We start from the raw sequence: 24,392 nt of genomic DNA, 5'->3' as shown, positions 1-24,392 counted from the left end.
TTGTGCGCTATTCTTTGCGACTCAATGGACTGTAGCACGCTAGGCTCCTCTGCCTTTCACTATCTCTCGGAGTTTGCCCAAATTCACAGATTGCATGCCAACTCGTGTCCTAAACCGCTTCCGCCCCGCCTGCATTGAGGGGGTGGCCCCGCCCCTACTGCCAAGACTCCACCCCTCGGAGCTCCCTGTTTCCTAATTGGCTATGTCTTACTGCCTCTTCCCGCAGAGTAGCATGACCCGGAAGTGATTTCTGAAGTGCCGGCCGCGTGGACTTGTTCCTTGAGTGGTAGGTTGCCACAGTCGCTGCCATGACCAAAATAAAGGCAGATCCGGACGGGCCGGAGGCTCAGGCGGACGCGTGCTGCGGGGAGCGCACTTACCATGAACTGCTGGTGAATCTGAACCCCATCGCGCAGCCTCTGGCTTCTCGCCGTCTCACGCGGAAGCTCTACAAATGCATCAAGAAAGGTGCGGTGCACGCCGAGCCGGGGCGGGACGCGGGTGGCAGGCCGAGGCCCCCCCCGACTGATTGTTCTGTCGTTGCAGCCGTGAAGCAGAAGCAGATTCGGCGCGGGGTGAAGGAGGTTCAGAAATTTATCAACAAAGGCGAGAAAGGGTAAGAATCCCCCCTACCCTCCGCCGGATTTCGGGGATGGTGTTCTGCTACTTAACAGGTAGTTGGTAAAAGTGCTCTGACTTGGGTCGTATGCAGAAGATACATTCCCTTCCCTACAGATGTCGATACCACTTACAAGAGCTCAAAGGGACATCTTGGGGAAGGTGAATTCCAGGGGAACCACATTGTATAAGCCAAATTACTTAGGATTGATCCCAGCTTCATTCACTTAGCGACTATTTACCAAGTGTCTACTGTTTTTCAGGCACTGTGCTATGGGGAGACAATGGCAGTAATCAAATACACACAAAATTACAAGTTGTCATGGGTAAGCATGAAGGAAAAGTACAGGGTGCAGTGAGAATGACTTCATTATCCTACAGCTTTCTTTTTTGGCATTTTTCAGGATCTGAAAATTATTTGCATTTTTATTCCTTGTCCCTCTCACTCAGGCCAGAAAGCAAGCTCTTTGAGAAGAGAATAAAGCCTCTCACTGCTTTATTTTCAGAAGTGCCTGGTACATTGTAGGTGCTCAAGAGCTAAATAATGCTGGGAGGATTTGGTGCTCTATGGAGTCTGACCTAGGTGGGTAGCTGAGGTCTGAAGATATAGGATTAGTTTGTGGCTTCCGGGTTTGGGGGGCATTCTGCCAGAAGAAAGTAGATTCCAGGGCAGGAGAGGGTAGTAGTGGATAGAACTGCTACTTTCTCATGGGACTCTATAAGCCATTGTAAGTTTAGTTATTGTACTCAGGAGTTTTGGAAGCCAATGAGTGTTAAAGTGAGGGGTGACATAATTATGTTTACACCTTTAGAAGGTTTTTCTGGCAACTTTGGAAAAGATCAGAGGTGGAAGAATAGATGGAGAAATTGAGATAGGTGGCTACTCTGGTGCAGAAGAGATGAGAGCAATTTTGGTTGGGTTATTGATGGCAGAGATGGAGAGAATTAAAGTGGATGGATGAGAGGACTTTTGTATACAGAGTGAGGAGGTGTGGGCTCCAGGCAGATGGACAGAGGGCCCGTTCACTAAGACAGTGAACAGTGAGGGAGCCAGATTTGTATAAGATCACGAGTCTGGTTTTAGACAAGTTTTCAAGGTGCCTTTTAAATTTGGAAACCCTCTCCCTAGCAGAACTGTCAGATAGGCAGGTGGCTATACGGGTGTTCAGTTTGGGAGAGGGTTGGGTTGGAGAGAACAGATTTGGGAGTTGTCAATATAGAGTTGGCACTTGAAGCCTTGGTTACAGATGGGGTCAGCTGAGAGAACGTACTGACAGAGCAGAAAGACCAGGCTGTAGGAATACCAGCATTGAAAGGCTTCTCAGGAATTTCTTGGCAGTCCAGCAGTTAGGACTCCGTGCTTCCACTGCAAGCGGGCCAGGGTTCCACCCTTGGTTGGGGAACTAATATCCCACAAGCTGCACAGCACGGCCAAAAACAATAAAGGCTACTCAAAGGAAGCGGAGCCTATATAGGAGGACAGTCTATGAGCCAAAGGAAAACTAGGAGCCTGCTAGTTAGTTCAAAGTAATGCTTTGAACCCAGGAGTTTTCCTTGTGTTTTCTGCTCCCCTAGAACAGACTCTTCCTTCTGTCATCAGGGCTCCTGAGGCCCTTGTCGCAGAACCCCATCACCTTGCCAGCTAGAACAGCTATAGATTCTCTGGCAAGCTTTTCTTGGTTCCCTATCACTCTTAGGAATGAGCCTTGAAACACTCAAGACCCTTATATGTGACTAGTTTTTCTAGCCTTCTTGTCAGCCTCATCTCCCCATTCTGGATTCCAAAGCCATCCCTGGCTCCCGACAACACCCATCCCCTGTGTATCTGGTATCTTTCTGATTCTCTCAACCTTAAATGCTTTCCCTGCCCCCCGCCCCTCTATGGGCTTCCCTCGTAGTTCAGTGGTAAAGAATCTGCCTGCCAAGGCAGGAGATGCAGGTTCGATCCTTGATCTGGGAAGATTCCCCTGGAGAAGGATATAATAACCCACTCCAGTATTCTTGCCTGGAAAAATGCCATGGACAGAGGAGCCTGGCAGGCTACAGTCCATGGGGTCACAAAGAGTAGGACATGACTTAGTGACTGGCAGCAACAAAGCCCCTCCGTGGGCTGCCTGACAGATGTTCATCATTCAGCTTTCCTCTCAAGTGTTGCTTCTTGATTCCTTTCTTGATTGTCCAAGGAGAGCTGAGCTGTTACTCCTTGGCATCTCTCATACTTCATCTGTCCTGGTACAGTACCTTTTGTCACACTTGGTGGCATTTACTTGTTGCCAGGCAACAGAAATCACCTCCCCAGAGGAATGCACTCACCAAACAAATCTGAATGCATTTCTTAAGTTTGGGAGACATACATGATGGGGCTCCTTGAGGGCAGGGGCCAGTTTACCCATCTCTGTAGCCCCCAAGGCCCAGCTCAGAGGCCTCCCTTATGGATGAAAAGGGAACCAGCAAGCTGGGAATGACAGTGGTTTCTCTTATTTCAGGATTATGGTTTTGGCAGGAGACACGTTACCCATTGAGGTATACTGCCATCTCCCAGTTATGTGTGAAGACCGGAATTTGCCATATGTCTATATCCCCTCTAAGACGGTAAGGAGCCCCTGAGCCCCTGATCTTGGTCAGCACAGAAGAGGGTCTGGGATCAGGTTGGTGGCAGCAGGCCATAGTGGCAAACAGCATGAGCTTTGGAGCTAAAGACAGGCCTGGATGGATTCTTGGCTCTGCTGCTTCCCAGATGAGGGAATGCCGATAAGTCACCTCTCTGTACTTCTACTTCCTTGTAAAATGGGACTGTGGGAATGAAACAGAAGGTGAACTTGAATGTGTCAGTCCTGTTAGGTGGGTGCAGTGTTCAGAAGGGATGTTCTAGGGACCTGCAGCTGTCCTTACCCTTATATAACAGAGGCCAGGTCTGGGCTCCAAGGGGTGGAGAATAGCAGGGCTCTGGAAAGCATAGGCCCTGCTTAAGGGGACAGCCCCTACTGAGCTGGAGCCCTTTCACAACTGCCATATGGAACTGTAGACCCAGTGTTGCTGGACCACAGCTTGAAAGTCTGCTGAGTTTAGATGGTGGCAACCAATTCAAAATGTTAACACCAACTGACTAGCACATGTCTGTGGGCTGGATTAGGCTGGTGGATCATCAGTTCGTGACTCCTTGGTGCACAGGTTGTGTGGCCTTTGTTCCAAACAGCTTTTTTCCTTCTCTGCAGGACCTGGGTGCAGCCGCTGGCTCTAAGCGCCCCACCTGCGTGATAATGGTCAAGCCCCACGAGGAATACCAGGAGGCCTATGACGAGTGCCTGGAGGAGGTGCAAGCCCTGCCCCCGCCCATGTGAAGGACTTAGGCACAACTGGGCACCTGCTCTAAAAACAGTGGCTTGGTGGCAGGCCAGTTGGCTGCCCTCCTGCTCCCCACATTCAGACATCTCTGTGGTCCCGAGGCAGTATTCTTCCCAAGCAGCTCCAACAGCTACTTCACAACGGCAGAGCCAGCATCTTCTCTGACAGAGCTTGTTTCCTGTTGAGCTTCAGTGAAGACAGTTCCAAGAATGTGATGTGGGGGAAGTAAATCCTAAAACTAAAATGTGGTGAGTCTGCGGGTGTTTTTTTTTAAGCAGCAACTACTGGTGGGGCCAAGTTGTTGGTGGGGAGGAAACAGCAGAAGTAACCTCCGTATAATGCTTGGTGTGAATGCTTGCCCACCAGGGTCAGTGCTGGACTCAAGCTGAGAACGGACCCTGCTCCCACCCTAAGCTTTCCACTCTACTTCTAGAGTAGCTGGGAGCTGCAGGGCAAGCCAGCTGAGTCCAGAACCCACTTCATAGAGCCTGTAGTTCCTATGTTGGGGACACCCCCATTCCTCTTTGCTTTTTCCCCCAAGAGCCTTAAATGCCACTGGGAAGCTGATGGACGCAATTTACCTGCCCACACAGTAAATTTTAAGTAGGTATTTGAAGCTAATGCAGAATCCCAGGCCATCTCTCCTACTTTGCCATTATGGCCCCAGTAACCTCATCTCTTCAAACATTTTAGACTTACAGTGCCTTCCTGCTCTCAGAGGCCCAGCGCAGACTCAGTACACACAGCAGCCAAGCTTCAGGCACCCTGCAATAAACTGGAAGGACCTTGAGCTTGAGGGTTGGAACTGGTTTAAACTCCAGGCTCTCTTCTTGATAAGCTGTGAGCCCTTCTGGGCAAGTCATTTCATCTTTCTATATCCCTTCACACCCGTTTCTAACGAGGAGGTAATACAATTACGTATATGTAAAAGCGTCTTGCCCAGGGTTTGCCATCTCCTAGCGTTTTCTCCCAATCACATGCAGGTTGGGTTCTTTCCAACTACACTCTGTGGCTGCCATGCTCCCAACTGGCAGACCCAGCACCTGTGCACGGTGGGCACAGGTAATTACATCTCGGTAATTCTTTGCCAGTGAAGCTAAAGGCAGGCAAAGTAAGGAGAAGGCCTGTGAATATATTTGCTCAAAGTTATAAAACAATGGCATTCAGTTCTATCCCGGACTACAGTGGGGAACTGACACATAGAGCTGTGAGGCTGTACAGTGGGAGGAGGGGACACAAGCCTTGGTGTAGCAGGAAGAGATCTGGCTGAGGGCAGGGATGGAAGACATCTGCTGTGCCCACCAAGTCCTTTGCTATTCTGTCAGTTGCCACCAGTCAACAGCAAATATAAAGAGCAGGAGGCAGAGCAGGAGTACAAGACGCCAGAGTTTCCCTGCCGTTCGTCAGGAAGCCAGCTGCCTGCTGTAGGATGTCTCATCTCCCTCCTTGGCCTCTGCCAGAGGGCCGGCCCTGCTGGTGGTGGCACTCCTCAGCCAGGTGCTCTGAAATGAACCACAGTTCACGGAAGCCAACCACCCCCACCAAGACAGACCAAGGCTTGTGGGTGAAAGACCTCTTGCAACAAAGTTCCTCCCCAGCAGGAATCAGAATATGATGCGTTTCCCATCTGCTGGGTTCTGCTCCATGGGACAGTAGGGACACTTCAGCCTATAAAGGGAGAAGAACCAAGAATGTCTCAGGTGGCCAGCCAGCAGAAGAATCAACCTAAGGTGGAACAGAACCCCAGGAACTTACTTTCCTCCACTAATGAGCTTGTTGAGTGCATCTCGGGAGATGACATGGCCACAGATGAGCTTGATGGGAGGGTTGGAATCCGACGTCTGCTGGCGGAGGATGGGGCACGCGAACACTGAGTGGTACCAGCACTTCATGCCGAGTTCAATCTCAATCTGGGGAGGCCAACAGTGGGGTGAGCCCCCCCTTCCTGTGGCGCTGTCCTCCCCAGTGCTCCCCCATACCTCCCCCTGCTGGGCCTCACCGGCAGCTCGTCCTTGTGACTCCAGACCCCAGAGCACTGCCTCTGCTCCATCACAGCTTTGATATTCATCAGCACAGGCAGCGCCACACAGCCAGAGGCGAAGCTGCAGAACAGAGAGCAGGGGCTGGAGAGACCAGCCTGACCAAGAGCCCAGCAGACAGACAAAAGGCCCAGCACACTGTCAGTACATGACTCAGCACAGGGTTTCAAAGTGGCACTTGATCAAACCAGTCCTTAAAATTCTCTCAGGTTACGCGTAAAGCCACATATGTGGTTCTATGTCTTAACTCTAGAAAGTCATTCTAGTGCACCCCAAAATTTGGACAAAAGGAACATCCAGGGGACAGATACCTGTTTATCCACTGATACGTCCTTGGTGTGACAGGGACACTAATGTTTGGAAGGGCCTCATCCTGCCTGTGTACCCCATTCTGTCATCACAGTGCACCTCTATAGCTGGTCATCAACCAGGGCACTTAGAAATGGGAAAAAGTAGATTCGGTTTTCACTAGGATTGGGGTGGGGATGGTGAACCAACTGACTGGAGCCTGGGGTGCCAAACCCCTGCAATACACAGAGCAGGTGTGCAAACAGAACCATCCTAAGGTGCCTGTGTTCGTGCTGGGGAAGACTGTTCTGCAACCAGAGTCCATGGGAAGAAACGAGGATGGAGCCTATCACGACCAGGCAGGCAAATGCGCCCCATGCCTGGTTCCACAGCCAGCCTAAATAAAATACATCACTGTATGTACATACACCACACGTGTACATGTGGGGTCAGGTCCAGGTGACCTTCATTCCCTATGAGGCCTTAGGAGCCTCTGTTTCTTCCTGTAAAATGAGGGTAACAGTACCTGTAACTCTTCGGTTGGTTTGAAGCCATGAGGAGAATATGACTGTAAAGGAGCCTTCCAAGTGAAAGCTCTCAGCACCTGTGACTCAGCTGCTCAGTCTCCCTGAGGGAGGTGGTGTTTAAGACATGAGGTGGCCAGAAGGCCAGGCTGTCAGAGGGTCCTGTGATTACCCAGAGGTGAGGTGCAGGAGGCAAGGACTTCATTCAAGAGACCTTACAAAATGGGAACCCTGACTCTACCACTGACCTTGTGGTGACCCCAGGCCACAACTCTAAATCTGTTCTCCAACTGTAGTGTGTGTTGAGTCACTTCAGCCACGTCCGACTCTTTGTGACCCCATGGACTGTAGCCCACCAGGCTCCTTTGTCCATGAGAATCTCCAGGCAAGAATACTGGAGCGGGTTGCCATTTCTTCCTCCAAGGGATCTTGCCTACCCGGGGACTGCCTACCCTTATGTTTCCTGCATAGCAGGCAGGTTTTTACCACGAGCGCCACCTGGGAGGGGTACTAGAATGAAAGGTAATTCCTACCTAGAAGGGTGACTGAGCAGCCAGTTTAGGTCTGTGAAGGCACTGAACACCATCTCTGGACAGGGCAGGGCCTTGACAAGTTGGGTTTCCCTCAGCCCGCCCCCTTGTACTGCCCACAAGGCTGACGATACCTGACACTGAGGGGTGACTCCACAGAAAGGCCCAACAGGGAACAAGCGTCACGGGTAAAGGTCTCACAGATCTCGGCCCAATGGCTGTTGTCCAGGAGATGGCAGTAGGGTGACTTCTCCAAACCCAGCTGCAGGTACACCAGACTGCCCATCATCACCTGGATCTCTACAAGGCAAAGGGGAATCAGGGTGCAAGGAGGCAGCCTTTCTCCAGGCTCTGCCTCCAGCCCTCGGGTGGCAGGGCTGAGAGGCAGTATGGGGAGCAGGCTGTGCCCCATGGCTCCCAGGCCCATGACCTGGCCAATCGAGGATTAAAATGCCCTCTGGCAAAGCCAGTTTCCCCTAAAATCCAGTGAGGAAGTAAGGTTTCAGGGCTGCATCTGTGGTAAGCATGACGTAGGGAGGGGTTTCAGTTTCTTCCCCATCGTTCCAGCTGCGTCAAGGAGCGGGTCTCAGGCTCTTGTCCCTCTGCTCCAGTACTAGCTAATCTTTTTTGGGGGGGAGGGGGCATGCCATATAGCATGTGAGGCAGTGCAGCATAAGGGAATGCATGTTGTAGGGGCCACCCCAGCACCCAGGCACGTACCCCGCTGGTGCACGTGAGCAAAGGGCTGGAAGTGCCGGGCGTAGCTGAGGGCCTCCAGCTGCTTCTCAGGGCCACCTGCCAGGAGACGGATGAACTGCAGTCGGTGCAGCTTGAACTCCAGGGAGCTATTGAGCTCCAGCAGGCGCTGCCTGTGGGAGACAGCCCACCTGGGAAGAAAGAGGCCAGCTGAGTGGGAGATAGAAAGGCAAGAGAAGGGGGCTTGGCAAGGCCTCCAAAATCTTATGTGAGGCCCGTGAGACAGGGCTGGAGGTGTGTCAAGTATGCTGGGTGACGTGAAGAGCAGACAAGCCCTGTCCCCTGTGGGACCACCCAAAGGCCAACGTACTCCAGTGCTGGCCCCAGGTCTTGTTCATGCAGAGCTTCCAGGATACGATTCAACTCCAGGAAAGGCTGCTTGAAATCCAAGTCCACATTCAGTGTTGATTCCTAGAGGGAGAGAGAGCCATCTACCACTGGAGGACTGTGTTTCCAAACTTCTCTGCTCCACACCTAGTAAAACCTCATCCACCAAAGACAAGCCAGAGAGGGGCCATGGTCTCTTGCCAGTCCCTTGGACTCCTCTTTTTCCCAGTTCAAGTTTTGGGAGGCTGAGTGCCACATGCTGGCCTCCCAGAGGACAGACTGCAAACCCCACCCCATCTGCTGTGGTACTGGAGACCCACACTGAGTAGCATGGAGAGAAAATTACTCTTTTTCAATCCCCCTAATTACATTAAGGGAAAGCATCCTTTACGTTCACTGCCAGGGTGTCGTTTAACACCTGACAAGTACAACTTGGTCATTTTACTAGTCTTCCCTTTTAAGAAAAGGATTATCAGGCACTGAGAACTCTGGCGGACACCCAAATCCAGCTAGAAATTAATAATTTCACTTTCTATTGTATATATTTTGTAGCTACCTTCCATTTATGGCAGGGGCACTGATTTCTAAAATAAATTTATTTTAAGAGTAACAAAAGCAAAACAAACAAGCAGGACTACATCAAACAGTAGAGGAAACCATCAACAAAATGAAAAGGCAACAGGATAGGAAAAAATATCTGCAGATCGTGTTACCTAAGGAACTAATATCCAAAATATATAAAAACTCAATAGCAAAAAAAAAAAAAATTCTTATAAAAAATGGAGAGAATATCTGAAGAGACATTTTTTCAAAGAAGACATCAAAATGGCCAACAGGCACATGAAAAGATGCCCTACCTCATTAATCATCAGGGCAATGCAAATCAACACCACAGTGAGTCATCACCTCACTCCTGTCAGAATGGTTGTTATCGAAAAGACAAGAAATAAGTGCTGGCAAGCGTGTGGAGAAAGGGGACCCTCATGCACCTCTGGTGGGCATGTAAACTGGTGCAGCCACTACAGATAACAGTACGGAAGTTCCTCAGAAAATGAGAATATGGCTACCATATGATCTGGCAATCCCACTTCTGGGTATTTTCCCAAAGAAAATGAAAGCACTAACTTGAAAAGATATCTGTACCGCTCCCCCCTTATTCACTGCAGCATTATTTACAATATGTAAATATATTGCCAAGATAAGGAAGCAACCTAAGTGTCCATTTATGGATGAATAGATAAAATGTGGGGTGTATATATATATATATATATATATACACACATAGTCGGTCACTCATGTCCGACTCTGCAACCCAATCAACTGTATCCCACTGTCCTTGTGTCCATGGCTCCTCTGTCCATGGAATTCTCCAGAAGAGAATACTGGAGTGGGTAGCCATTCCCTTCCCAGGCATCAAACCCAGGTCTCTTGCATTGCAGGCAGATTCTTCACTATCTAAATATATATATGTATATATATATAATGAAATATTGCTTCTCAGATGGCACTGGTGGTAAAGAACCCGCCTGCCAATGCAGGAGACATAAGACACTTGGGTTCAATCCCTGGGTCAGAAAATCCCCTCGAGTAAGAAATGGCAACCCACTCCAGTATTCTTGCCTGGAAAATCCCACGCACAGGGAAGCCTGGTGGGCTACAGTCCACGGGGCTGCAAAGAGTCAGACACGACTGGGCAACTGAGCACGCACGCATTCAGCCATTAAAAAAAGTGGGGAAATCCTGTCATTTGTGATAACATGGATGGGAGCATTACGCTAAATGAAATGTGCCAGACAAAGACAGCTACTGTATAATCTCACTTACGTGTGGAATCTAAAAAGTTTTTGAGAACACCAAGCTCATAAATACAAAGAACAGATTGGTGCTTAAAAGAAGTGGAGGGTAGGGGGTGGGAGCAATGGATGAAGTATTTTTGTTGTTTTTCGTTTTAATAAACTAAATGCAGTTTTCAAAATAGAGATGAACTTGTTTAAGGAAAGACTGCATCAGTGGAAACAAGGTAAAGGCACAGTCTTGACGGAAACCTTGGACTCCGCATGTGCAGTCCAGAGGCGAGGATGCCCTGCCAGGCCAACTGTCCACTGGAGATGCGTCTCTGGGAACAGGTGTTCCCCTGACACACATGTCTGAGTCATGTAAATAAACTGACCTGTCTGGATATAAAAAAGACAATGGGGTCCTAATGTAAAGAACGCTACCAAGCAGAAAGCAGAACAGGCAGGTCCCAGCACCTCCCCGGTGAGCCCGTTACCTGACACAGCTCCTCAGCGACACTGAGCATGCCCTGCTGATACAAGTGCTCCAAGATGGCCATCTGCAGGGTTTGCTGCTGCTTCTCCCGCGAGTCCCACACCGCGTCGGAGACCACACCGCAAATCTCAGAGTCAAAGTTCTGATGAGGACGAGAGACAGTGCCCTGTGACTCAGGCCTGCGCTTCTCACACTGGCCTCCTGAGGAGCCCTGCTACACACACACCGGCCACAGGTATTCCCGCCCCCGGTCTGGAGCTGCCCACACGCTCACCCTGTCAATGGCTTTGCCCACTCGGGAAACACTGCTGTGAATGTCCTTGTGGTCCGAAGCCAGTTTCTGCACGGTGTCTTTTATCTTCCGGCAGCACTGTGACATAACCAGGGAGAGGGTAGCTGAGAGAGGGGTTCCCTGGACGGCTGCAGAGAAACAATGGTAATGAGTCAGGACTTGGACACAGAGGAGCAGACCTTGTCTCGGCCTCCCTATTCTAAATGCCAGCAGGGAGGCCTGGGAAGCAGCCCTAAACTCCAGAGTGAAAGACTCAGCTCCTATTCTGGGTCCCGCCACTCTTTCACTGTATGACTTGCAATTAGCCAAGTGGAACAAGCCAGTTCATTGCCTGGAGTCTTCATTTCCTCATCTATAAAACAGGTGATAGCACTGGCCTTGGAGGCTGCTGTGAAATGAAGCTGTTCTGGCACTTACTGTGGTAAGTACTTGGTTTTAGCTCATTTAATCCTCACTACCATTATGTGCAATGGCACTGTTAGTAGCCTATACTCCAGCTGAGGAAGCTGAGGCAGTAACTTGCCAGAGCTCACAGCAGTGACAGATCTGAAGCCCTGGCTCCTCACCACCACGCCGGAAGGTTCCTTAATATCTCAAGGGAGACACCGCGTGGGAAGGCTTTGAATCATAAAGTATTATCCGCACATTAATGCCTCTAGCCCAGAGGACACCAGGCAGGCAGGGTCCATCAGGGAAGCACAAGGACGTTTCTGTCTCACAATACAGTGCTTTCCACCCCCATGGCGGGGTGAACCACATGAACTACCAAAAGCGTGTGGGGCTTGGAATAGAGAAGAGCAGCCAGGCGCCTTCTTCCAGCCAGCATCTCTGCCCCTTCTTTAGATGGTAGCCTCTGGGTTCAGGGAGGAAAATATGACCCAGGGAAGATAACATGACCCATGAGGACCAGGGAGTGTCTCAGCTCCGAGACCAGAAGCTCTGGAAGAGAAATGCATTCTGCCAGCTTGCTAAACAAACAAAATGTGCACTCCTGCAACTGCTGGAGCACCAGGGCCACCTCCAGAGAGCACTGCTCTGAAAATGAAGTCAGTGTAGACTGAAGGCATCATGTGAGCACCCAGATCCAACGGGGCTGGACCTTTCAGTTACTGGAGACTATAAACCCAGCAGCCCAACCCCCAACTTTGTGTTTGTTTAATTAAGCTAGTCTGAGCTAGGTTTCTGTCACATTTACCTGAATGAGTCCTGACAAATACAAACAAGAGGTGGCGGCTGGGCCTACTCCTACTAGAATGGCTATAACCAAAAACAAAACAGGTAAAAACAAGTGTGGGTGAGGATGTGGGAAAACTGGAACTCTCATACATCGTTGGTGGGAATACAAAAAGTTGCAGTTACTTTGGAAAACAGTGTGCCAGCTCTTCAAAAAGTTGAACACAGAGTTACCATATGACCCAGCACATAAAAAAGAATGAAGCAATGATTCATGGCACAATAGGGATGAACCCTGAAAACACACTAAGTGAAAGAATATAAAAGGTCATATATTATTACATGATTCCATTTATATGAAGTATCCAGAACAGTCCACAGAAAGCAGGTTAGTGGTTGCCAGGGGCTGGAGAAGCAGAAATGGAATTATAAGGTAGGAAGTTAAACATGGGCAACCAGGGGAGGCCTGGCTGAAAGGGATGCAAGCTGATCTCTAAACTCCATCCCAGATACACCCAGGAGAGCTCACAGATGTGCCACAAAAATAACCACAGAGACGTTTCCAACTCCTGCGCATGCATCCCAGGCACACAGTGGATATAAACTAACCACAGGGGCTTCTCCAAGTAACCTTAGGTAGCTAGGAGCCCATTTAGGGTTCATAAATAGTCTGTCTATACATATATATATATATATATGATTATAACATATATATATATGTATGTATGTATATATGATTATTATCAGAGTGAGTTATGGGAAGACATAAACAACAGAGCCTGCTTTTATATAACTTGCAATCGTCAACCGGCCTTGAGCGTACGCTGAAGGATCTTCCCAACCCAGGGATTGAACCCAGGTCTCCCTCATTGCAGGCAGATTCTTTACCAGCTGAGCCACAAGGGAAGCCCAAGAATACTGGAGTGGGTAGCCTATCCCTTCTCCAGTGGATTTTCCTGACCCAGGAATCGAACCGGGGTCTCCTGCATCACAGGCGGATTCTTTACCAACTGAACTATCAGGGAAGCCCTATATATATATATTATAACATGTATATATATATATATTATAATGTGTATATATATATATATGTATATATGATTATAACAGACTGAATTATGGGAAGTCATAAACACCAGGGCCTGCTGTTATAGAACTTCCAATTGTCAATCGGCCTTGAGCATATGCCCATTTGCATTCCCTTTCGTTGATTATTGGTGGGTGTAAGCCCTATTCTGCACAGGGCATAACCAATAGGAGGCGACAGGAAGCCAAGAGGCAAGGGGAGGACAACTCCTTTGGGGTCGGCCTGCTCCCATGTCTTGTGAGTGTCTTATAAAAGATCTATCTGCTTGAGCTGAACTGAGCTCTTAACTTGTTTGTTGTTTTAAACCTTTTAGTTCATTGTTCCAAATTTTTATTGTGACAGACAAGAACTGAGGAAGAGAGATAAACCAACCTGACAGAGTGATTATTAATGGGTGGGGGTTTCTTTTGAGAGAGATGAAAATGTTCTCTAATTAGTGGTAATGAATGTATGATTCTGGAAATATACTAAAATCCACTAGATTGTATACTTTAAAAGGGTAAATTTTAATGTGAGTTATAGCTCAATCCAAAAAAAAAGGACATAGGAAATAGGGGTTACCTCTTGTCAAATCTTAGACAACTTGATAGTAATAGTAATGGATTGTAACCCATTGAATAAAATAAGAATTTATGAGCATGAACTTAAGGAAGATGGGCAAGCTTCTTTCTTATATTAAATGCCTACTAACAAGTGTATAGGAAATGATAGAGCAGGAAAAACCACTTATGTTGAAGCTAACTCTGTAATGATTTGTTCAGGCAAGAATTGTCAAGGGATGAGAAAACCAATGAGGCAGAGTCTGAAGAAGCACAGCAAATGTATATAGTCTCAAAGTATCTCCCCACAAATTACTTATTAACTCTACAGACAGAAATATTAACATTATTAGGGTGTAGGAACCTGGCAGACACCATCTTAACCAAGTGATCAAAGTTAACATCACCCATAATGGAACAAGCTGATACCTTGTACCTCCTGATGTGATGCACTGAGAAACACATCAGTTCTGAAGTAATCCTGCCCAAAATGCAAAAAAAAAAAAAAAAAAAAGATGAGGAAAGAGCAAACAAATTCAAATCAAGAGACATTCTGCAAAATCACTGACCTTAATGTTCCCAAAATGTCAATGTCCTGAAAGACAAAAGCACGTGGTAGAAATATCCCAGACTAAAAAACTAAAGATTAGACACAAGAAACTACGTGCAGTGCTTGATCTTAGATCAGAGCCTGGACCGGGAAATAAAATGCTTTATGAAAATTACTGGGTAATGGCAAATTGAAATATGAGCTATATTCATTAGCTATATTCACTTAATTTTTTATCTTAACATTTACTTCTCTCATAAAGAAGTTACTTTTTTAAAAACTACAGTTTAGAGGGGATGAAGGTGAAAAAAGGAGTGCAATAACTATGAATGTTCTACTTCAAAAACTGTCTGACATCTGCATCAGAAGACTTTCTGCATCTATCAGATGCATCTATCTGCATCTGTCTTTCTGTGTCTTCCTTTTCATGTGCCACAGAAAGAGTTCGATACACTTTACAAAATTCATTACATTGAAGACCATTTCCCATATCTGCTACCATAAACCAAGAAATCCATTTATTCCAGGTTACTTATGGAGAATTAATCACATGGGAAAATTTAACACTTCTTTTTCAAAAATTAAAGTACTTCACTGTACTTGGCATTCCTGTACATAATGATGTGAACTCAAAGACTGAAAGCATTGGGACTTCCCTAGTGGCCCAGTGGCTAAGACTGAGCTCCTAATGCAGGGGGTGTGGGTTTGATCCCTGGTCTGGGAACCAGATTACACACGCCACAACTAAAAAGGTCCTACAAGCTGAAACTAAGACCCAGTGCAGCCAAATAAATAAGTTAAAAAAAAAAAAAGACTGAAAGCGTTAATGGTATATAATTAAAATTCATGGGCTTAGTTAGATATTAAAACAGTTTTAGTATTTAGAATCCTCTGTAACAAATATTGCAGAACAATAAATCAGAATATAAACACAAGGCACTCTCCTTTGGAGTTCTCCTCTGCTTAAGTGGTGGCATTATATAACATACAAAGTTGTTCCAAAATAATTGTACATACTTGCTGTAGCCTCAGAAACAAGAAGAAATCTGAAAAAGTGAGGCCAAAAGAATTATGGGCACTATGTATAAGGACCAAAAACTCATGAATCCCTCCATTTCTAAGGATTTCTAAAACCTACCTTCCTGATTTCAAGGGAAAATTTACTCAAAAGAGAAAACTAAAGAACACATCCCACACATTTACAGCTTTACTGATAGGGTATAGCCATTACGTCAAATTCAGCCATCGATGTACAACCTCATTTCCCATTTAAATTTATCAAGAATATATTTTATTTTAAATGGGACACAGCGGCCAAGTTGGAGAAGGAAATGGCAACCCACTCCAGTAACCTTGCCTGGAAAATTCCATGGACAGAGGAGGCTGGTGGGCCACAGTCCATGTTGTCGCAAAGGGTCGAACACGACTAAGTGACTAAACAAGTGCAAACTGCCATGACTTGAAGAATAACCTTCAAGTTCATGTACACTCTGATTCTCTCCCATGCCTGCTTTTCATACTTCAAATATCACAAAAAGCATTACTTCCTCAAATCATGAAAGCACAATGAAATCACTGCACAGAAAAAAATGGACATTTCATTTCATTCTTTCTTAATACTAGATAGTGAAAACTATATAGTGAAAACAGATGTATTTATAACTTAAGCATACTTCATAAAATCATTATTCATCAAAAACAGACAAATGTTTACAAATAACATTTAATTTAAATTTCATAATCGCTTATAAAATGACACTTGAAAGAGTGACCTAATAAAATAAGTCTGATCAAGAGACAGTGAACTATAAATACAAAATATACCACAATGTTGTTTGGGGTACACATGTATACATTGCTATATTTAAAAAGCATAACCAACAAGGACCTACGGTACAGCACATGGAACTCTGCTCAGTACCACGTGGCAGCCTGGACGGGAGGGGAGCCCTGGGGAGAATGGATACGTGCACATGAATGGCTATGCCCTTCAGTGTGCACAGGAAACTGTCGCAGCACTGTTAATCGGCTATACCCCAATACAAAATAAAAGTTCAAAAATATATATATACCACAATGTTAAAAACCTCATAGTGTTCTATAAGAAAACCAATAAAGGTAACAATCTTACTGAGGAAAAAAGTATTCAGCATTACAAATTTAAAATGCAAAGTTTTATACATGAATTCAATAAAGGATACATTTAAACCTTACAATACCACATAATCATCATCTATTTTGTGGAAAACAATAAAAATTATGTACTTTTTAATATGTGTACATCAAAACCAAAAGGTTAATTTTTACTTTTTCCTCTATTGGGAACTTTGGATGCATTATTAGGTTTTGGATCCCAGAGGGTATTTTTTTACAAATCTTGAAGCTGCACCGCTGTCCAACTTGCTAGCCTTTTTCTTGCCTGTTATTTCTTTGACTCTGTTCATGTACACTCTGATTCTCTCCAATTCCTGCTTTACTGGATGTTCCTTATGACTGACTCCATGAGTTGCCAAATAAACCCCAAACACTGAATTTAACGTGTAAGCCAGAAACTAAATCCACTTTTACCTGTTCAAGTGAGTCCAACTTCTACAACATCTCATTTCTAGAAACAGACATCTTGGTCTTCAGCATCTCATCCACACCACCAATGGAATTCTCAAAGGTTGATAAATATTCATGAATTTCTACTGGATAGTCCTCATTAATTTCCTCACCTGCCATTACCATCAACTGGCAGACCTTCTACTCCTGCCTCCCAGAAACTAGTCAGTGGCTTGTTTAACTTCTTGATTTTAATAATTACACTGAACTTACGTAAGAGAATGCCCTTGACCTTAGGTCATACTTAGCTGTATAATATCTGCAGCTTACTTTGTAGTGGTTTTAAAAGTAATAAGAATATGTGAGAAAACTGATAAAACAAATATGGCAACATATTAGCAGTTGGTGAATCTAGGTAAAGGGATATATATGAACTCTTTACACTGTTCTTAGAACTTTTCTGTAAATTTGAAAACATCTTAAAATGTCTTAAACATTCAAAATAGAAAAGTAAATTGAAAACGTAAATGATCTCAGGTAAATTAACAATTTCTGTTGAGTTTTCTGAAATAGTTCAGAGACTTGCATTGTCCCCTGCTGAAGAGTCCTAAGGACCCATGTTATCAATGCCCTAACCACCATCCTTCCAGAACTCTGTCATCAAGCAGCCTTGGGGTCTCCTAGGCCCCTAGGGAGGCAGATGTGGGACTCTCATGAGGGGACACCCACCTGTGCTGGCCAGCTCAGCCCGTAGCTGGCCCACGTAGTGCAGCAGCTCCTCCAGGCTCTGTTCACAGTGCTGCCCATAGGTCAGGAACTTCTGCAGGACCTTGTCCACCTCTCTCTCCACACTTGCACACTGCTCCATAGCAGCCACTGTGTCAGGCCCCCACCTGGGTCAGAGGGGCAGTGAAGAGGGCTTCCAGATCCCACCTTACCATTTCCATATCATATTTCAATGCTTAGAAATTCCCAGCCTAACATATACATACACAGCTTCCAAAACCCCCAGCCAGGGTGCCCACTGGAGGGTGAAGGGAGACAGGACAGGGGTCTTCTGAATCATGTTAAGAAAATTACTCCTGTGTTCATTGTTTTCAACTCTTCATCAGAATCTTCATCCATCTCTCTTCCTTTTTTTTGACTGATCCCAGCATGCAGGGATCTTAGTTCCCTGACCAGGGATCAAACCCATGACCCCTGTACTGGAATCATGAAGTCTTAACCACTATACCACCAGGGGATTCCCTTCATCTCTTTTTTTAAATAAAATGGAGAGCAGGCCTTGCAGAGCCCTCAGTAGGCAATACTATCTATACTCCATCACAGCTCCACACCTTGGTATGCTCTCTATCACCCTTCACCTCCTCAACTACTGGAGAAAATGGGCCATCAGAGGTCATCTTCTGCAACTATCCCTAGCCTGCTCCCACCTGGCTCTCTCCACTCCCACTTGGCATCCTTCTATTTCAGTTTTGATCACTGGGTAATGATCTGTTTGAGGGCCTGCCTCCCCCACTAGACTAGAAAATCTCTTATTGTAACACAACTTTCCTTCTCATTATACCACTGAAAGAGAGTTGCCTTTTCTTGTTCTACCTTTCCTCCCACTGAGGTCCCACTGCTAAATCCCTTCAACACTGGGCCACTGCTCCCTTCCCTTTCAGAGCAGCCTGTGACACTGAACACACAGACAATCCTTAAAATGTTAGTGACAGAGTTGATTTCACTCCTCATCCCTCCATCTACAGGATTTAAAGTGAAAGTCATTCAGTTGTGTTCAACTCTTTGCAACCCCATGGACTGCAGCCTGCCAGGCCCCTCTGTCCACGGAATTCTCCAGGCCAGAATACTGGAGTGGGTAGCCGTTCCCTTTTCCAGGGGATCTTCCCAACCCAGGGATTGAACCCAGGTCTCTCACATTGCAGGCAGATTCTTTACGGTCTGGGCCACCAGGGAAGCTCTCCCCTCAAAAAAGTGAGAGGGTTCTATCAAATGCACCTCTCAAATGATCAGATCTAGCCAGTTGTTCTCTCTCTCAAAGAAGGGTACGGAATAACACCACAGAGTTCTGTGTCCAAAGTGACCATTGGGATTCTCCCAGTTCTACCAGACCCTCTTCCATTCCCACCAGCACTGTTAGTTCTGGCCCCATCACCTCAGCTGAACCTGAAGCCAGTGTCTCCTTATCAAACGGGTGATGAGTGATGGAGAAGTGGTACGCAGGGCCTTGAGAGGTATTCATGTCCTCCCTCCATATGGCTGACACTATCACACTAGAATTTGTTCATCACCGTGTCTAGAAAACATGCCCCCCTTTTCATGCTCCCTGAAGAAATACCCTATAACTGGATATGAACCATTACAAGCAAAATATAACAGGGATACCTGTTGGAAATAATATACTATAATTATTACTATTAATAGTTAATATTTCATAGGGGCTTATTATGTGATAGGAACTACTCTAATGACTTGGCATAATTAACTAATTTACTTAATTCTTACAACTGCACTATGAGGCAGGCACAATTATGAGACACACTTTACAGAACACAAAATGAAATTCAGATTAAGTAAACTGCTCAAGGTCACATTGCTGCAAAGTAGAGGGTTTCGAACTAAAGCTGGGCAGTCTGGCTCCAGAGCCCCTCTCTGAAGCACTCTGCATCACAGTCCTCTGGACCAGCTTAACAGGCCACCATCTCACCAGGAAAGGAACACAGCCAATATTTGTGGTTGGAATGAGTATACAGCAACGATTCATGATGACAAGAAACAGGAAAGTAACCTCACAGCCTATGAGATGATCAACTAGGAAAGATGGCAGTACAAAAGAGTATTTGCCAAAAGTGTCTGGGAACCAGAATCACAATTTACCAAAAATAAACACAGCTCAAGAAAGGTTAGGACCTCACCAACGTCAAAGAGTATGACCCTGTCAGACATCAACTAATACCAGGATTATTAAAGTTAGTTAAGTAGCTCAGTTGTGTCCGACTCTTTGCGACCCGTGGATTGTAGCCTACCAGGCTCCTCCCTCCATGGGATTCTCCAGGCCAGAATACTGGAGTGGGTTGCCATTTCCTTCTCCAGGATTATTAAAGGGAAGCCCAAGTCAGCAACTTGAAACTGAATTAAAAAGCTGAGGAAGGAGATGGAATTTTTATCCCAGTGCAGGGTGTTGGGGCAGGGAGCTTGAGACAACTCAGGAGCCTAGAGGAAGTTGTAAGTCAAGGAAGTAAAATCTGGGAGATGCATCTGTGGAACGTGGGGTAGCACTGAGAAACCACAGCAACATCAGTAAGATCCCAAAACATGGTACTGAAGGAAAAAAAGAAACAAAATTAAGTCCAGGCAGAATACCATTTATGCACTTTTAAAATATAGGTATACAACCAAGGACACACGCAAATAAAAGGGTATATACCAAACACATAAGAGAGTGGCTTTCTGCAGTCGGGGCGGAGGTGAAGGGAATGGCGGGAGGAATAGGGATAAAAGGGAAATATGTAAACAAATACCAAGGAGAAAAATGGCTTGTGTGGACCAGTTAACGTACCATGAACTGACAAGTGTGATTACCTCAAGAAAAATTTTTAATGAACGAGATGGGAAAATAGAACTGCCTGCAGGTATTCCATCTGAAAAGCCCAAGAGGCCAATTCAGTGTGTCCAGGGTAAGCCACTTTGTCTTAGTCACAGTTGGTCATCTTCACCAGAACAAGGATGGATGAGTGGGAGTCTGTCTTCAGGATTAATCCAGGGAATTTCACTTCCATTGTCCTAAGCCCTCCTCCTCAAGGTCTCACATGGACAGAAATTATCTACCAGGGTGATCACCCCAAAACAACACGTCAGATCCTGTCACCCTTTACTCATCACTGCCATGGTTTGACACAGAAGGCCTTTGCAATTGTACATTCACTCACTTCCTCTGCATGAGCTGTTCCTACGTCTAGAGTGCCACTCTTCCTATGTCTAGAGTGTTCTCTGCAAGAACACAAGATGACATTTAATCATCAGCTCCCCCATGAAGCCCTCAATGAAATCTCCCTGCCTCCTCCCCTGCTTCACAAACCAAACCTCTATCAAGGGTGCCCCATACCACAGACATCTGAGTTCTCAGCACTTCAGCACAGTAACTGCCCATTCACATGTCTGTCTCCCCACACTAGACTGTGAGCTGCTCAGGGATGGAGTCCCATCTCATCTTCTCTCCCCAGGCCTATGGCCTGGTCCACAGTGGGTACATGCAGTTCCTAATCAGGGGACCGGAACTCAAACTTGTCCTGGTTGGGCAGGAAGAGACATGAGTGAAATAATGAAATCCCCACCAAGGCGTGTGCACAGGGGTCTTGTCCTCAGTCTTCAGTATCCTAACACAAGAGGGGCACCTTCTGGGGTGAGCAGGTAAGGAGAGAAGTTTGTGCAAATCACAGAAAGTCCCCTTTGCTTGACACAGAACTGAACAGCCTCTGCTGGCCCAACACTTAACCTTTTACACCCCCCACCTCTATCCATTCTTCACCTTATACATCACTCCTCTGCTTAAAACCCAATAGAGTGTGCTTTCCTGGGGGTACGTACAGTGGATAAGAATCCACCTGCCAATGCAGGGTTCCCTGGTCTGGGAAGATTCCACATGCTGTGGAGCAACTGAAGCCCATGTGCCACAACTGAGCCTGTGTGCCCCAACTAATGAAGCCTGCATGCCTAGAGCTCAGGCTCTACAAGAGAAGTCTTTGCAATGAGAAACCTGTGCACCACAATGAAAAGTAGCCTCTGCTTGCTCCAACTAGAGGAAGCCCATGAGCAGCAACAAAAGCCCAGCACAACAAAAAGATACAGAATTAAAAAAAAAAAAAAAATAGATTTACACATACTTAAAAACCACCCTTGTTTTTATGGTCTACAAGGTTCTCTGTGACTCCAAACCACCTCTCCAACCTCATCTCCTACCACTGTCCCTCTCAATGGCCATATTCCAATCACACTAGTTTTCTGTTTCTCAAACATCAGCTTATTTCCACCTCCGGGTTTTTCCCACTGCCTAGAACACTTCTCCCAGATCATCTCCCTATGACAGGTTACCTCCAACTCGGCCGGGTCGCGATTGGATGGGACGTGTCGGTTCGAGCGACTTCCCCAGTAGGGGCGGCTTCTCAAATTTCTCTGAGAATGCAAGGGTCCAACTCCCTGCCCGGGTCGAGATCTGCGGAGAAAACAAACCCGAGGGAGGACTGGAGAAGGGTGCTTAGTCCCGAAGCTTGGAAGGAGAGCCTGGGACTGGGAGCCTGCCGGAGCAACCGCCCACCGCGCCACGCCCTTGAGCCGCACCTCCCAGGCGGGAGGCCAGCGGGCTCTCACCTGCTCCTGCAGCCGGGTCTCTGGTTTTCGGTGCAGCTGTCAACGGAACCGGAAGCCACGGCAGTTGCTCAGCCGCTCCGGACTCGCCCACTCACGGCTTCGCGGAGGGGTGGCCGAGCCTCCCCCTTCCGCGCACTAAGAGTGAAGTCGGCCACAGGATCCGGGCGGCGGCTAGAAATTGCACCTTAGATGTTTGCTGCGGCTGTGACGGGGCTCCCCTGGGCAGCCCGAGGGGAAGGGGCCCCAGCTGCCGACGCCGCCGGCTGGGCCCCGACTTTCCACGTGTGCGGGAAGGAGTCGGAGCAACCCACTCGCTGGCCAGCAAGGCTACGCGGGGCGGCTCAGCAGTAAGAAACTCTAGACCAGAAACGGCTGTGCCGCCCCAGCTCCTCGCCCTCCACTCTCATTCAAAGTAAAGACAATAGCACACAATACAGTGCACGTAAGGTCCAACAGTTAGGCTTTCCCGCGATGGCGCCTGACACTGGGCAATTATATTCAGCTGTGAGGTACTCAGCCCTGCTCTGCTGCCCTCCATTGGTCGCTCTCTTTGCAGAATGGAGAAGAGACAGGGGTTGCACAACCGCCCTGAGGCGGAAGGGTAAGACGAAGGAGGAGAGAGTAGGCGGTGACCCTAAGGACTGAATTCACAATCCTCCCAGGCACACTTGCTTTGCAGGGAAGGGGTAGAGAAGCCCCTCCCGCCCCACCCCCTCCAACGGCTTCGGGGACTTGGAATAGAAACATCCCGAAAAGGTCTCTTCCTGCTTCCTTTTAGGGCCAGTACCTCTTCCCCATCCCAACAGAACACCTTGCACAATCTTGGTTTGTTTTCTGTATAGCTCTTGCACAATCCAGTCCTGTTTTCTTTATAATCTTTGACTTTTAAATTGTCTTGAGCGTTTTTTTTGTTTATTCTGGTTTCCTGCCCCTAACTCTCCCCACCCTTCCTTTCAGAATAAAAGCTCCATTGGGGCCAGCACTTGGTATCATTCGCTGTTGTATCCCCAACATCCTGTGCTTGGAACACTGGAGGTGCTCAGAAATAGTCTAAAGTAGCCAGTATCCTCTGTTTATGAATGAGGAAACCTCGGCTTCAAACCTGATGAAACTTGCAGGGAAGAGGGCGGTCAACAGCCCCTCCAGGAACCTACAGAGTTGTCTGAGCATCCCAGAGAAGCTTGTCTGCACCGGGAGTCTGGGTGGTCCTGGCCCAGGTGGGAGTTGTGGGGGTCGGAGGGTTGAGTGAACCTTGCCTGGGGCCACTGATCTGAAGCTGAGTTCACTCCAGCAGGACCTCACAGGCTTTCGCAAACACATGCCCCAGGCTTCCCCGCTTTGGAGGAACCTGCTTCTCAGCCACACTTGGGTGTGAGCAAAACTCAGAATGCCCAGCTCACATGTCATGCTCCTTCACCTGTCATGATGGTTTTGTCACTTTTCAGGGCACAACATGTTTTCTTACCTAGCTAATTTTGTCAGCCTTTCCTCATAGGGACTGTGTGATTTTATTTCATTTCGTTTTATTGGAGTGTGGCTGCTTCAAAGCAGAAAAACTTAGCTGTTCTCCACTAACTCATTAACAGTCTGCTTCACCTTTTGCTAGTTTCCTAGGATTTTATTTTTAAAATGTAATTCTATTTTATTTTGCAGGGGATGGTGCAAAGTATGACTTATTTTTCCCCACAGTTCTGTCTAGTTATCCCAGAACTGCTTATAAAATAATCCTGCCTTCCCTTCTCATTTTGGAAGCCCGTTACCATAATACCAAGGTTTTTCTTCAAAATGAAGTCTATTTCTAGTTCTTCATTCTTTCCACTGAGGTATAGTTTTATTTTTACACCAATGTCATATTGTTTGGGGCTTCCCAGGTGGCTCAGTGGGTAAAGAATCCACCTGTAATGCAAGAGACACAGGAAATGCGGGTTTGATCCCTGGTCAGGAAGATCCCCTGGAGGAGGACATGGCAACCCACTCCAGTATTCTTGCCTGGAGAATCCCATGGACAGAGGAGCCTGGCGGGGTCATAAAGAATTTGAAGAGACTGAGCATGCACTCACCCTTGCATATTGTTTTACTCACTACTTTGAAATCGGGATTAAACACTGCTCACACACACACACACAAACACAATGTTAT

The 24,392-nt window shown here is 46.9% G+C and overlaps 2 protein-coding genes and 1 pseudogene across 11 annotated transcripts; 1 reads left to right on the top strand and 2 right to left on the bottom strand.

Annotated features, from left to right (window-relative positions):
* Nucleotides 1-231: 231 nt before the first annotated feature.
* NHP2 (NHP2 ribonucleoprotein) lies at nucleotides 232-4,207 on the top strand. Its single transcript, XM_061423124.1, has 4 exons — nucleotides 232-468; nucleotides 547-616; nucleotides 3,105-3,210; nucleotides 3,834-4,207. Exons 1-4 carry the CDS (start codon nucleotides 309-311, stop codon nucleotides 3,957-3,959), a joined length of 462 nt encoding a protein of 153 aa, XP_061279108.1. The 5' UTR covers nucleotides 232-308; the 3' UTR covers nucleotides 3,960-4,207.
* Nucleotides 4,208-5,075: 868 nt separating this feature from the next.
* Nucleotides 5,076-22,902, bottom strand: RMND5B (required for meiotic nuclear division 5 homolog B). 10 transcript variants are annotated; one of them, XM_061423111.1, is made up of 12 exons: nucleotides 22,254-22,902; nucleotides 21,978-22,098; nucleotides 17,613-17,776; nucleotides 12,186-12,247; nucleotides 10,973-11,068; nucleotides 10,700-10,840; nucleotides 8,411-8,511; nucleotides 8,065-8,231; nucleotides 7,479-7,644; nucleotides 5,963-6,065; nucleotides 5,719-5,873; nucleotides 5,076-5,631 (listed from the first exon to the last, which is right to left on the bottom strand). In XM_061423111.1, exons 3-12 carry the CDS (start codon nucleotides 17,749-17,751, stop codon nucleotides 5,568-5,570), a joined length of 1,194 nt encoding a protein of 397 aa, XP_061279095.1. In that variant the 5' UTR covers nucleotides 17,752-17,776; nucleotides 21,978-22,098; nucleotides 22,254-22,902; the 3' UTR covers nucleotides 5,076-5,567. The 10 variants fall into 10 exon arrangements, with proteins under 10 accessions (XP_061279095.1, XP_061279097.1, XP_061279099.1 ...); XM_061423113.1 differs by lacking the exon at nucleotides 12,186-12,247 and having other exon boundaries at nucleotides 10,973-11,118; nucleotides 22,254-22,896; XM_061423115.1 differs by lacking the exons at nucleotides 12,186-12,247; nucleotides 21,978-22,098; nucleotides 22,254-22,902 and adding exons at nucleotides 14,219-14,270; nucleotides 14,359-14,384.
* LOC133251098 (nuclear nucleic acid-binding protein C1D-like) lies at nucleotides 16,296-17,606 on the bottom strand (annotated as a pseudogene).
* Nucleotides 22,903-24,392: the final 1,490 nt, after the last annotated feature.

The sequence above is a fragment of the Bos javanicus genome, chromosome 7, assembly GCF_032452875.1.
Source record: "Bos javanicus breed banteng chromosome 7, ARS-OSU_banteng_1.0, whole genome shotgun sequence".
NCBI lineage: Eukaryota > Metazoa > Chordata > Mammalia > Artiodactyla > Bovidae > Bos > Bos javanicus.
This window is presented reverse-complemented; position numbering and strand designations above follow the sequence as displayed.